Source organism: Chamaea fasciata, unplaced genomic scaffold (genome assembly GCF_029207755.1).
Source record: "Chamaea fasciata isolate MVZ Bird 193981 ecotype frontalis unplaced genomic scaffold, bChaFas1.0.hap1 SCAF_21, whole genome shotgun sequence".
Taxonomy (NCBI): domain Eukaryota; kingdom Metazoa; phylum Chordata; class Aves; order Passeriformes; family Sylviidae; genus Chamaea; species Chamaea fasciata.
This window is the reverse complement of record NW_027094106.1, coordinates 8124292-8138470: the sequence shown is the minus strand read 5'-3', so window position 1 is coordinate 8138470 and position 14179 is coordinate 8124292. Positions and strand designations below refer to the sequence as shown.

The 14179-nt window shown below is 52.0% G+C and overlaps 1 protein-coding gene across 11 annotated transcripts in view; it reads right to left on the bottom strand.

Moving 5' to 3' along the window:
* Positions 1-641: 641 nt before the first annotated feature.
* Positions 642-14179, bottom strand: part of RPH3AL (rabphilin 3A like (without C2 domains)) — a 37154-nt gene continuing 23616 nt past the window's right edge. For 6 of the 11 annotated variants that reach the window (XM_066202279.1, XM_066202275.1, XM_066202277.1 and 3 more), the window contains 3 exons: positions 11394-11501; positions 10848-11033; positions 8249-8571 (listed from right to left, as the gene is read on the bottom strand). In XM_066202279.1, the coding sequence (XP_066058376.1) occupies positions 8489-8571; positions 10848-11033; positions 11394-11501 (377 nt within the window). In that variant the 3' untranslated portion in view covers positions 8249-8488. Of the gene's footprint in view, positions 1943-2571; positions 5490-7009; positions 7371-8248; positions 8572-10847; positions 11034-11393; positions 11502-14179 lie in introns of those variants that run through there. The other 5 variants (XM_066202274.1, XM_066202282.1, XR_010723621.1 and 2 more) reach the window with 4 other exon arrangements.

Genomic DNA, 14179 nt, shown 5'->3' with positions numbered 1-14179 from the left:
GCCAAAGCCAGCTGCTAATGCCCGGTGATTCCTTGTCGCGGGCAATGAGGCAAGAGCCCCAAACGATGGCAGCAGGAGGAGGGAACGTGCTGGAGCATCACTGCCGGGCTCTGGGCTGTACAGCAGCCTCCAGCCTGCACCTGCCCCAGGCTGAGGCTGGTAGATCCTGGGGGATGTGGAGGTGCAGGATCAGGGGTGCAGGGTTAGGAGAGAGCCCAGGGAGAAGGCAGGATTGTGATTTCCAACCAGGGATAAACAGGACCAGCTCCGGGCACAGACCTTGATCACGGTGGGGCTGAGCTCCCCGGGGCATCCCTGCCCCACCGCGGGGTGCCCCATTAAGCAAAACTCCTTCCCTGCCTCTCCCACGCCTCCAAAATTCATCAGGACTGAGCCTGGGCTGCAAAAACCTGACTCCTGCACGCCTCCCTCTCCGCGGAGGTGATGTACCCGGCTGCATCTGATTTCTCCTCTCCCTCTCCAGCCCCTTCACCCTCCTTCCCCTATCTACGAGGAAGAGATGCCCCCATTCATAACCAGGCAGAAGAAAGTGTGGATTTGCCTTCCCCACCGCAGTGCAGCTGGCGAAGCACAGGAGGGGAAATGATGTTTTGCACGAGTACACAAATTATCTGCGCTGATCTTGTTAAGCTTGAATGGGAAATCCGACAGAAAAAAAAAAGAAAAAAAAAAAAAAAGGAAGGAGGGGAGAGAAAGGCATTGTTTGGGTGCAGCGTCATTATTGTTTATCCTCTCCAAGCACTCCATCATCCTAATCCCACCATCTCCCAGGGTGACAGGTCAGGAATCTGTGAGACAGCAGGAGCCAGAGGGATGCAAACCTGGCAAGGCGGCACCTCGGGGAAGTCCCACCTGCAATTCCCATCCAACAACTCACAGACATCGATCGGTGTTGAAAATATTCATGTGGTACCAATTAGCACCTGGGGTGGGCAGGGGTGAAGGAGAAATAAAGGCTCAGGAACCCCCATGTTCTCATTTATCACATGAATAAATTCGATGTGAGATGCCCAGGTCCTCATGCTCCAGGCAGCACAGCAGCTCTGGCAAGTACAGGAAGACAATCCCAAGGTGGAAATTCAAGCAGAACACGAGTCACCTGCTAGCAAAACTGGGGGGATTTGGCAACTTTCCTCCTTAGCACTTACCACGTCAAGGCTGCTCAGTGATGCTAATTAAACAGGTACCTCCCAGACATAGCCTGGAAGATTTACATCCCCAATTTGCATTCCTCAGTTTATTTTGCTTTCCTCCGAGGCGCCATTTGAACGGCCACGGTGTGATTGCTCGGAGGGGTTTAATTTTACACGAGTGCCGTTTGAAGATGAAGGTCTGTCCCGTCAGCAGCTCCTCCTGCCCCCGCTCTCCCACAGTAGGGCTCAGCTGTTCAAAGCTGAGATTTTCGTGGTTTTCTCTTGGGCCTGGCTTCAGCAGCTGAGAAATAATGCTGGGCTCAGCTGCTCTGGGTGCCAGGGGCTGGGAATGGACCTGTCTGGGAATTCTTTTGAGGATGAGTCTCTGAAATACCCAGCAGGGTGGTTAGGACCAGTCTCAGAGATGGGATCTCTCCATCCAGCTCCCAAATCCAGTCCCAAAACCCGCGCCCAGGGCAGCTCCCACACACCAGGGGCTGCTCCCAAGGGATGGGACAGCAGAGCTGGAACAGAAGTTTGTATAAGTGCAAATAACTAAAAGCAGCCACGGTCCTGGGGTGATTTGTCAGCTCTGAAGTGAGAAGTCCCACTCTGGGGGGTGGTGTCTCTGCCAGCACCCCTCTCCTGATCAGGCTCTGATGAGCAGCAACTCACCAGCCTGATAATAAATGGGAGGAGGTGACATCTGGCATCGTGTTCCTGTCTGTTCTGCCGTGGAGTAAAGGCGAGATCCTCGTCTTGTGCAATTCCAGCACTGCCTGGACATGCTGCTGAGAGAGGAAACGGTCAGGAAGGACTTGGAATGAGCAGCTCAGGGTGAAAGTTTCCCACAAGGTGCTGACCCATCACCTCCATCCCACGCCTGCTGAAAGCCTCATTGTGCGAGTGCAGCATCAGCCCTCCCAAAAACCATCCCCACACTCTGCCCATCACACCCACCCGCAGAACAGGGCGGGAGGGCAGTGCCCAAGGTGGAGAGGAACGAAGTGATGGGAGGAAGGAAAGGGAGAGGGGAGCTGGGGAGACACCGCTGCCGCCGGGCCTCTCCCCTTGAAGGAAACAACTTGTGGGAGGGGAGGGGAGGAACTGCTGCCAAATTTCATTTCACAAATGAGCTCCAGGAGTGATTTGCCAGCTTGTGTCACTGCCCAAGCACTCCTGCTGGCTCTCCAGGCTCAGTGGTGGCCACAACCACGTTGCCCGAACTCCAGCTGCTCGCCCATACGCCTTGGCCACGCCGGACGTGCAGACGGCCCTTGCAGGGGAAGCACTGCCCTCCCCTCCCAAAAAACAAACCTAAAAACCCAACAGGGGAACTTGGCAGCCCACAGGCAGCGTTCCTGACTCGGAGAGATCCCACAGCTGGCTCTCCCATCTGGTGGCTGTTGTCATGGCAAGGCGAGAGGGGAAGCAGCAACACAAGAGCTGCTCAGTCCTTGACACACTCCATCCTTGGACTAATGGCAGCTCCCCAGCAGAACAATCCCAACAGCAATTACCGAGGCGCTTTTAGAACGGGGAAAAGCAAAAAAAAAACCAAAAAACCACCAGATTAAAAAGCTGTTTGAAACCTTGAGGCTGAATGCTGAGGGAACGGGAGCAGCCAAGCTCGGCAAACAATGAGGAGACATGGAGACACTTCTCTGTGGGCCAAGTTTAATGGCCCCCGATTGTCACAGAGCCTCGGGAGGCTGCGGGCACAGCACTTGACAAAAGGACAATTGGTGCTGCTCTGTGAGTCGTGGTTGCAGCGTGGAAAACCTTCACGGAGGGGCTGAGGAGAAAACCTGTGCCCCCGCCACCACCAGGCACAGGGGAGGGGACGAGACAAAAGGCGACTTTCAAGTGCAGGATTCAATTAAACTCCAGCATGAATCACAATTCCACTGCCTGGGCGATTGTCTTGCCTTGCTGGAGGATTTGGAGAGTATCTACGAAAAAACCACCTTCTTCACTGTTCCATGAACGGCGAGAAGTTGTTACTGAGCAAAAGCTTTATTGTTTCCGGTAGTAAAACACCACATAAAAGTTGTGAGGGGTGGAGATGAGAGCAAGGAAATGACAAACACAAATGACCAGAGCAGACTGAGCACATTCACTGAGCCCCTTCTTGCCCACATGGAGCCAGCTCAAAAGACAGGTACAGGGCTAGGGAAACGTTCCAACAAAAGCTGCAAAACACAACCAAGAGAATCAGCACAAAGGGAAATGTGGTCCTCAAAATCAAACAGTGCACAGAGCTGCAGATGTTCCTCGTTCAGTTGTGCCTGGATCACGTGGTCCAGGACCAGATCCTTCCCTCAATCCAAGAGGAGTCTTTCCACAGCTGGCTGATCAACTCTGGTTCGAACTCAGGTGGAATTACACCCTGGAGTTAAAACACAGAGGTAAGAAAGGCAAGTTTCCAGTCTCAGTGGAGCAACGTCAGATTTATCTCTGAGGATGTTTTATAAAAGCTGGCCTCAGTTAAAAATCAAGCTGATGCCTCGCAGGGGCAGTGAGAGTGGGCCCACCACTGACCTGCCTGCCCTGCCCAGGAGCGAGGCACAAGGCACTCCAGGAGAGTTAGAAATGCCACTCCCCATTTTAAAAGCTCTCTCCAACTCACTGTAGAGCTGGTGAGGAGAAAGTAACAGGTTTAAAGAAAATAGAGCCAATTTCTAAAAGTCTTTTTTCCTTCTCCTTCTGCTGTAGAATTCACTTTGGCTGGCAGGCCAGGCTGTCTGGGGCGCTGCAATAATGAGCAAAGACAAGCCTCACTTGGACTGTCAAAAGCTTCAAGGCAAACCAGAACTCCTTTCGGTGCCTAAACACTTTGGAAATTGAAGACCCCACAGCTCTCAGAAGAAACAGCTCGGAAACCACAGCAGCGTTTCAGCAAAAGCTGACAGCTGGAGTGACTTTTTCCAGACACAGCTGATGGTTTTGGCATCGCCCCTTCCATAGCTGCAGCCAGGTTAACAACACAGACCACGCCACGAAATATCCCTCAGTGGAGAACGACCTCGTCCCTTGCTCTCTGCAACGCCGATGGTGTGGACCCCACATCCAGTGAATTCTTTTTCTGCCATCTCAGGGAGCCCAGGGGGCCCAAAGGTTTTGTTTTCATTGGTGAAAAAGGGCAGGAACAGATCACAGAGGAGGAAAGGTTGGAAGCATTTCACCAGCGACCTGCCACAGCACATTAACTGGGAAAGCAGTGAGGGAATGGTCCTCTGTTGGGCCGTGTTCATTTAAAGAGCAAAGGCAGGGATTGATTTCCGATCTTCTGCTGGAGTGTTCCAGCACCCAATCTCATTTATCTTCATGCTGCAGCCATTTGTAAGAACACACACCACATGCACACAGAGTGCCCAGTGCAAAGGGAAAGGGAACAAAAGAGTAATGACCGAGGGGAAAGGCTGACATTAATGGGCACAAATTGCCTTTAACTCCGTGATTTCAGAGGGAACTTTTCTGGAATCCTTCGTTTCTTCATAATAGACAGGTCAGCTCCAGAGCATTTAATAAAATCCACAGACTCCTGCCAGCCCAGTGTGGGTTTTGTTCAGGTCTTCAAAGATCTAATTGCTCTAGAGATGTGAGGTAATTTGATTTTTTCTCATCTGTCAGGCCTTGGAGGGAAATTGTCCATCCTGGAGGATAAGCAGGTCTGGAGCACGCAGTTTTCAACAGCCTGACTCATGATGACAGCACCACAGTCAACCAAATGAACAAGACTTCCAGGAAAAAAAAAAAAAGGCAAAAGAAAGGCCCTTGCTCATGTAAGGTGTGCACGTGGGAGGGGAATCTGCAGAGCTTTGGGAGATAAAGTCATTTGAAAGCTTTTATCCAATTTGGGCACTCACAGGCAGCCAGACGGGCTGGGGGTGTGCAAACACACATCTCCCCTGAGCCCACACCCTGCACAGCCAAGAGGGGTGAAAAAACCCCCAGCAAACTCCTTGGAGCGTTTCTTTACCCTGAGCAGAGAGAGAGGGAGGGAGGGAATGGGAGCACGACCTCACCGGCCGGTTCCTGATGCCCCCAGCAAACTCACTCCAACCAGAACCAGGACAGGAAACACAAGGAACACCTTCCCCAGGTGCAAACCACAGCCCCAGTCTCTGCTGGGGCTCACAGAGCACAGGCAGGTGCTGTCCCAGGTGTCACCATGTCACCAACCCCTGTGGAAGAGCTGGAGCCACGAAGTCACTGCTGGCAGCAGTTCCCGTCTGGAGCGAGATCTAAGGAACGGGAGTGCTGGATCCAGGGAAAAGCAGCTCCACCTTCAGCTCCATCAGGGCCGTGTTCTGCTGTGGAGTCGTCGTTTGCCTGCAAAATAAAGAAAGGACAGAAGTTTTGTTTGGAAAGCAGAGAAGGGGGGAGGCTCCACAGAGTTGTTTCATGTTGCTTTTCTGTGCCCGGTGCCGTTTTAAGAGCTTCCTAAAAAATAATAAAGAGAACATCTATGCATCATTAGTCCGGCAGCCAGGGCCCATTAGATTTGATTAAAGGAAGAAAAGAGCGGGGGAAGGGAATGCGGAAAGAAGGAGAAACGAGGAGTTGTGCTGCTAGAACTGGGCCTTCAGTGCCTGCTGCCCAGGTGAGACAGAAAGGCAGAGCCCGGCTCTGAGGGGTGACAGAGCACATCTGCCACGACACCTCCCTGCTCCCCGTGTGCCTGGGCCGTGCGCAGGAGCCACAGCAGGGCTGGGGACGGGCACAGCCCTGCCCTGCTCCGGATTTGGCCTCCTGCTGACTGAACAAACCTGAGCTGATCCCTCCAGCCCCCCTGGCCAAACTCTGCTGGGACACACTGCTGCTCCTGCTCTTGGAGAAAGGGCAGGGCACTCACAGCGTCCAGTGTGAATTTCCAGGAGTCCCGAGGCAAATCCCTCCCAGCAGCTGATGCCTGACATCCCTGTCACCAGATCACCTCCCGAGCCATAAAACCTCTCCCTGGGTTTACAAAGGCTCCAAAATCCAGGCTTTTCACCTCCATCTGACTGACTTCCCCAGCTCTTTTCCCTCCTGCTTTGTTCGCAGAGATGACATCAACTCCTGCCCCGGGTGCTTTGTGCAAAACGCTGGATGGGAAGTTGGGAGCCCGAGGAGTAAATGTTTTGCAGAGGGCAGAGAATAAGTCTGAGGAGGTGGGGACAGGAGGCCAGACAGGCTGTTTGATCAAAGACCAAAGCGCAGACCTCTGCAATGGCAAAGAAGGCACAAAAATAGGAGTTTCATCCTCGGCCGCAGACTTGTCTCCTGATATATTGAGTGAAAGAGCCGAGAGAATGAATCTTTGTCATCCCTCTATTTTGAAGGAAGAAGCCTTCAATTTAAAACTCCATAAAGAATTACAGGAATAGTGAAAGTAATTTATTTTTTAGTTACTCGAGCCTTTATTCACTTAACTTCAAGGCGGGCTCGGAAGAGCTGAAAATGTTTTGCTCCTACCACTCGAGGATGAAAATATTTTAATTCCCTCAAACATGGAAGGGGCCACAGGCTTCTCCTGGGGTTCATGTTTACAAATGCATTGTATCTGGAATGCAAACCTCGAATCATTTCCTAACACTGCCTCTACCCAAAGCTATGTTTTATTTATAAGGTACAGCAGGACCACTCGGTGCTCTGTGGATACGAGGAGGCAGAGACAGCTCAAAGCTCCTCAGCCATGAAGGCACAATTCAATTTTTTTTCACTTTGGGGAAGACAGACAACTTCTCCTCCTTGGCAGCAGGGAAACTCAATCCCAGCGAGCTCTCAGCAAAAGGGGATAAAGAGCAGGGCCCAAAATTGGATGAGGCAGGCAGTGAAGGAAGCAGAGGCTTGGATGGGAGAGGCTGGGTGTGGGTGAGGCTCTTTCCTTCGTGTCCTTCCCAACCTGTGCCCTACATGCAGGGATTTCCCACCTCCTCCATCCTGCTGCAAAGCCAGCCCTGGAAATCCGCACTGGCTCACACGAACAAGGAACAGGTCTGAAAACGTTTAAGCAACTTTCTCACCAAGCACAGGAAAACAAAAGTCAACTCCCCAAAGGCTGCCACGAAGCAAGTCATTAAAGAAATTACTACCCCATTTGGAGCCTAATTACTGTTAGGACAAATTTTTAATTTATTTTTTTTTTTCTTCCTACACAGAATGGAGTAGTCAGGCCCACTGAAGCAAAATGTTACCTCCTCACCGTCCCTGAGGGAGCGAAGCAGACATCTGAGGAGCAGAATGGAAGAGAAAACAGAAGTTAATGCTACAGCTTCAAAGATGCCCCGAGAATTTCCTGCCACGAAAATAATGCTGAATGGCTCTGCCTGGCTCACGTATTAACAGCTTGAATATTTATGAGCAGAAGTGGATGCCTACCCCAGCCAGGGAGGCACTGAGAGACACCACCTCAATTCTAAATCCAGTCAATTCCTGAAAGACAGGGCATAAATCTCCCCAAAATTAAAGAGAGCTGGAAGCAGCATCCCCTGCCCATCTCCCTCAGCTCTGCTCAGCCTCTCCCAGCACAAAGGAGCTGCCCAGGAGATGCAGGAGAAGGCTTCAGGCTGCACCTGATGACATCTGGGGAACCTTTCCAGCAGCTCCCACCCTGTGACTGCAAACCAGAACATTTCTCACGCCCTCCCCAGGCAGTGCCACCCTCCTCTCAGCTCCCTGTTTAACGTGGCTCTGTTTAAGTGCCAGCTGCTGCACCACTCTTTAAGTATTAATGATTTAGACACCACACTGGCAGGCAGGCAGGGATGGGGAGGCTGTGATTTGCACTCATTCATTAGCTTCTCTCAATCCCGATTGCAGCAGGAGTCTGAGCTTTCTCCAGCCCCACAGCCCCTGCCAGGCTCCTCCACCATTCCCCACCAGCCAGCTGCTCGTGGAACAGCCAAAAGGATTCACTAATTTCTGGGACAGGGCCCTCAGAAGATGCTGAGAACCCCATGAGTGCAGAACTTGCTGCTGATCTGAGGGGAGATGGCTTTTGCTCAATTCACCCCCTGCAGCAGTCCCCAGCTCAGATTTGTTATCTCCATTAAAAGCTCTCCCCGGGTTGATAAAAAACCACCGTAAGATATTGATTATTTCTCCTTTTAATATTCACCTTCCTTAATAAAAATGTCATAATCAACACAAGGGAGGGTTTCGCTCCCTTTTAAGGCAACTCTCAGCATCAGCTGTGCAGCCAGAACAAGGTGAGTCACCTGCCCCAGCTGGGAGCAAGCAAGAGGGAAAAGGAAGATTTGTGCTTCTTCCATATGTCCGAATTTCATTTTCTTTAGGGTAAAACATTCTGCAGGAAAATGAGCGTGTGACCTTCCTCTTGAAAGCCATCACGTCGGAGCGGGCACCTCCAGGAACTTCTTCAGGAGCAGAAGGAAACACCAGCCCCACAGAAAACGGAGCTTTTGAAAGGCTTCGAGAGCAGGTGGGGGGAAAAAAAAATTAAAAAAAAAAAAAAAGAAATAAAATTAGCAGCCACTCAACTCACCGCTCTTCTGAAACTTTGGCTCACGGGCTGAGGTTGCCTAAATCCCAATGCAGCTCTGCCAATGAGTCATTTTATGACAAACTCCAGGCTTCATTATCTGCCTCAGCAAACCCCAGCCGGAGCTGGAGCAGCAGAAACCTCCAACCTCTCCTCAAGAGCTCCTTGTTTTCCCTTGGCCACCACCCTGCCGCTGGCTTGGCCTGCAGGCTGAAAGATCTCAGGAGCTGCTGCTTTTGCAGCACCACTCCCCAATTCCCTGTCCTGAAATCCTGGGATTTCAGGCTGCTGGGAGAGCTCGGCAAAAGTCGCACTCGAGTGAAGAGCAGAGGTGAGAAAAAGAAGCGCGGAGAAATTCACCGGTGGAACGACACCTGAGGTGATAACGTGAAGCAAAAATTGCTCCTGACGTGGCGCTCTGGAGGTGCAGAGCCTTTCAGGGGAACCACAGAGAATCATCTTTCGACAGCCCCGTTCTGCAGCAGTTTAAGTGAGGAGTTTAAATGCCTTCGCCCCCTTGCTCTGCGTTTGGGGCAGGGCAGAGCTCGGGGGCTGTCCCACAGCCAGGGAGGTGCTGGGAAGAGTTTTGCCAACCCATCACCTCCATCACCCTTTACAGCCTCTGTTTGTTGGCGAAGAGAGGCACCCAAAGCACTGAATCCTGATTCCTTGCCTCCCTCCCCCTGCATTTGGGAGGCCCTGAACCAGAGCTCTTGTCTGAGCAAAGCAGCCCCTTCTGCAGGAACACTGAGAAATAAATGACCCCAGACATAATAAAGATCTTTACAGAAACTCCCGAGGCAGCCAACCTGGCCTAACCTTTTCCTTAGCAGGATCCTCTCTACATCTCAGGGCCAACTTTAACTGGGCTCAGGAGGTTGCTGCAGTTTTCCTTTTTTAAATATTTGCCCGTGCTGCCTGTCATTTTACTCTGCACGGGGAGATCCCACCGGAAAGATCTGACCCCTTGTGCCAGGCTTTGCATATGGAGTTTTTAGCAGGAGAAAGGTTGGATTTTTTTCCTCCCTTTTTTTGCCTTTGAAATAGCGTTTGCACTCTCATGGCCAGGCAGCAGTCGGCTCAAAGGAGCAGGAAGAGAAACTACAAAATGCTGAGTACAAACGCATTGTACCAGGAGTGGATCCATCCATCCATCCATCGGAGGCAGCACCCAAAGGGTCACCAACAGCCATTCCGACCCCACGGGACAACCTGCAGCTCTTCTCCACAGGCAGCAGGGCAGGACCCTGCCCTCTCTAATTCCACACACAACACAGCTTAAAATAAACCACCCAGTGCAGACTCTGATCCAGGGGGAGGAAGGACAGAGCAGAGGAATCACTTGTTCGCTTTGCCTGGTCAGAAAAACTAAAAGAAAACGGCGAGTCCCTGGGAGCTGGGGAGGGAGGGAAGGGCAGAGAAGCAATTTTGTGCTGCCTGGTTCTCAAAGGACACGCAGGGAGAGGAACCACGGCTCCGTGCTGCACTGAAGGATGAACCTGCCCTCCCTAATCCAATTTATGCCTCAATCTGCCCAGCACCAAGCAGGCTCAGGGACAGGAGAGGCAGTTCAGAGGGCAGGAAGGCTCGGGAGGGAGCGGTGCTGGATGAGAACTTGAGGGGTTAGTGACTAAATTAGTGGGAACTGCAGAGGGAACACATTTGCATCTCTTTCAGCTGCTTCGGGTGTGATAGCAGCCTCTGCTTTCCCAGTCACTCAATTGTTCTGAGGTTTTTGAGGGGGGAAATGTGTCTTTCTTCTGCACTGCAGAGTTCTGGGAAGAGCCATGCCTGGCTTTAAGAGCCCCTTTAGTTCAGGAAAAATGTTACTCAGTCTCATAGAGATGCTGGACTGCTCTGCTTCAGGAGAAGCTCAGCGTGCTCTGCTGGCTCTGCAGGACAGAGAGGAGCTCCAGGGCTCTGCAGGGGCACAGCCCCAGGCTCTGAGTGCCGTGGGGGCAGGCAGATCCCACCCTGGATGATTACTCATGTTGCAGAAAAGCTTTTGCATTCAGGGGAGAAGCTGTGACACCCTGACAACATCTGCCAATACAAAAAGAAAAAAAAAAAACAAACCAAAAAAACAAACCCAAAAGCAGGGAAAAGTGACCCCGAGGCCACAGCTTTGCGTGCCTCTGGGAAAGCTGTGCCTCCAGGGAATTCAGGCCCAAAAAGCAGGGATGAGGAGAGGGAGTGCAGCTTACCAGGGGCGCCGGTGCTGGTGGTGTCACTGTCGCGCCTGTCCCAGGGTTGGTCACTCTGGCCACTCTCCGTGGGGCTGAGCTCGGCCCCCTGCTCACTGCCCAGGCTGCTGTGGCTCCCTGACAGCCAGGGGGACTGGGGGGTCCCCAGGGCTCTGCTGATGGCTTGGCTGGGTCCCCTGGTGGGTGCTGTAAGGACAGGACAGAGATGGTGCTGAGGGAGCGGGAAGGGGGGAGCAGACACTGAGCTGGATGCTAGAGGAGCAGGAACATCCCCAGCTCCAGCCAGGAGCCCTCAGGAGCACAGCCACCCCCAGTTCTTGTGCTCTGCTCCCAGAAAACACCAGTGATTCCAGCTCTGGAGAGGCAGGAACGAGGAGCTGGGCAGGGATGTGCTGCCAGGAGCAGCCCCCAGCCGCAAGGGCAGCCCCTGGAATTGCTGAAGGCCATGGAATGAGCCAGGGAGAAATCCAAGACTGGGCCAAGAGCCCAAACATTCACCACTTTACACTTCCCACCCTCCAGCCACGAGGACCTGCAGCTCCTCACCCATTCCTGCTCGGAGCTTTCTCCCTGGAGAGCCCTTGGACGCCACGGGGACGGGTTTGTCCTCCAGGCTGGAGGAGCTGAGCTCCGAGTCGCTGTCGCTGGGAACCGCTGCAGGGAGGGAAGATCAGGGGGAGGAGAGGAGAGAGACAGTCATTCACAATGTTCATAACACTTCCCAAAGAGGTGCCAGATGGATCCAAATAAAACAGGAGCAAACACTGACTCGCTGCTCACGTTCTCCCTCTCCAAAGGAGGCCCTACCTGCAGTTCCCCCCCAGCTGCTCCTCTCCAGCCTGACGTGGATTCACTTTCTGCATTATTTGATTTATAACTCTGCTGCACACGCTCCAGCGCTACTCTCCTAAAGCTGACTGGGACAACAGAGCTCCTGTGACACTCTGCTGCTCCAGGCACGGGGCTCTGCTCCCACTGACCCATCCCAGCAGGACAGCAAGGTCACAAAGTGACCCTCAAAGGGGTGGCACAGGGCTGGGTCCTGCTCAGCTGCACCCTGAGGGGTCCTGGCTGTTCCTGCCTCACCCCTGGGTAATGTGGGTGCAGGGGTTGTTTCCCTCCAAGCTGCCTTTCAAGCGTGGCAGGATCTAAGAGGAAAACACCAGATAAATCCTGAGCACATCAAAGAACCCCCATCAGCAAAGTCCTGCACCCCCAAAGCTCCAAAGGCAAGGGTCACTCCTTTTCCTCAAGGAGACTGTTCTCCTGTTTCAAAGCTGCTTTTTCTCCCTCTGTGTCTTTCCTCCCCCTGAATCCTGGCTCTCTTCCTGCTGCTTTCCACTCCCCATATTTTTCCAAAAGAGCTGAAGGAGCCTCGTTTTGCCAGGCACAGCTTCCCAAGCTGGCAGGTTCTTCCCACTTTTCCATGCAATTATGCAAACACCTCTCCTGCTTACACCGGTGTAGAAGATAACTCGACTGCCAGCTGCTCTGGGTAAAATGAGAAAGGTGTTTTTCCCAGTTCCTGGGTTTTTGTGAGGGTTTAATCTCAGCACAGAAACGGTGGGGGCTGAGGGGGAAGGTAATGGGAAAAAAAAAAAAAAAAAACAAAAAAATCTGTCTTTTGTTTGAGGGATTGCACCTACAGCACTTCCCCACCTGACCAGGCAGATACCAGCTCTCCTGGCAGCTCAGCAGCCACTTCAAACAGCAGGTCAAAACTCCTGGTAAGAAGTACAAAATCAGCCCATGGGGATGTCAAGTGGGTAACACGGCAACCTGCAGCCTCTCCTGCAGGAAGAGGAAGCTCCAAGGATTTATTTTAGGTCCGTCAGGACGTCTCTAGAAGCTCACACTCCTGTGAGAAGTGGTTTTCTCTGTGCCTGAGCAGACCAGGCTGCCCCCACACTGTCACTGACAGCGCCCAGCCCCAGAGAGGGACGTGGGTGCAGCGGCACAAGGCGACAACCACAGAGCTGTCACTTCATCTCTCTGTGTCAGCCCAAAGCCTTCGGCACTCCCCAGGGCAGGAGGGTGGGAATGCTCCCCCTTGCACAGGGCAGGATATTCAGAATATTCTGTCAGATATCCCTGCCAAGCACCTCTGCAGGCACTCCTGTATTCAAGGTGGCGATCTGTACTACACAAAATATTTCATTATTAAAAAAAAAAATAGAGAGAGAAGTGAATACCTAAAGTAAAATGCTAACATCTCTGAGGATATTAAAGTTGGCTGCCAGTGTTATTGCAAAGCATTATTGAAGTTGCCCTGGCAGGCAGCTCCTCACACACACCCTGCACAGCCTTCCCCTGCAGGGAAAGGGGCTGTGGGAGGGGAAAAAGGGCCCTTTACAAGCTGAGGGGCTGCAGTGCTGGCTAAGAGCCCTCAAAGGAAAGGTTTTTCTAAAAAACATCTTCATCACTACCCCAGAACCCCCTGGGAGAGGTGGGGAGTTCTATATAAACACTGTTAAAAACAATCCATACATACCAGAGCGGGTTGTTTGGTTTTTTCCCCTATACAACCCAAATCTCAGCTGTAAGACTCATTCTGACCATCTTATTGCTCAATTCTCTCAGAAAATGAAGTCCTGTTCCACTTGGTCATAACCTTTTTTTTTTTTTTTTTTCTCTTTCTCTCCTGGATTCATAAAATGCATTGCTTTAGAACAGCTCCTTCCCCCATGAATCCTCTGAAAATGCTGGGAGCCAGGATTTATTTGGAGGAGGCCCCAGTGAATCGGTGGAGGTGACTTTAGCTGCCTGTCCTCCTGCCATTCAGCACCTCAGAGAGAACCAGAGAGGAAGAAAATATTAATGACTCGAAGGCGCTCACACCACAGGACCGGCCCTGTCTGCTCTCATTTCCTCTGCTGCCAATAAGAGGGTGTTTTACTCACTGCACCAAAGTCTCCCTTTCAGGTAATCCTTCATCCAAAGCTCCCAGACCTTCTGCTGGCACTTTCCAGAGCCCAGAAGTATTAAATCTGGTGTTCCAGCAGTTGCTGATATATCAATAAGAGTCGTTGGACAGCTGTTCTTCCAGAGGAAGGAACAGATTTATCCCTATCTCCAGCTGACTCGCAGGGAAAAAAAAAAAAAAAAAAAAAAAAAAGCTCATAAAATAAAATCTGCCTAGATAAAACTCGCTGGGAAAAGCAGCATTTCCACAGGGAATGGGTCACTCAGTGAGAGCAGCTGCTGGCAGAGCCCCTCCACACGTGCTTCAGTCCCCAAGCAGCAGAGAGCCACAGGGAACGGTGAAGGACAACTGCTGGCTGCACTACTCCCCAGAGGCAAATCAGGACGTGGGGAGGCTGTGCTGAGGCCAA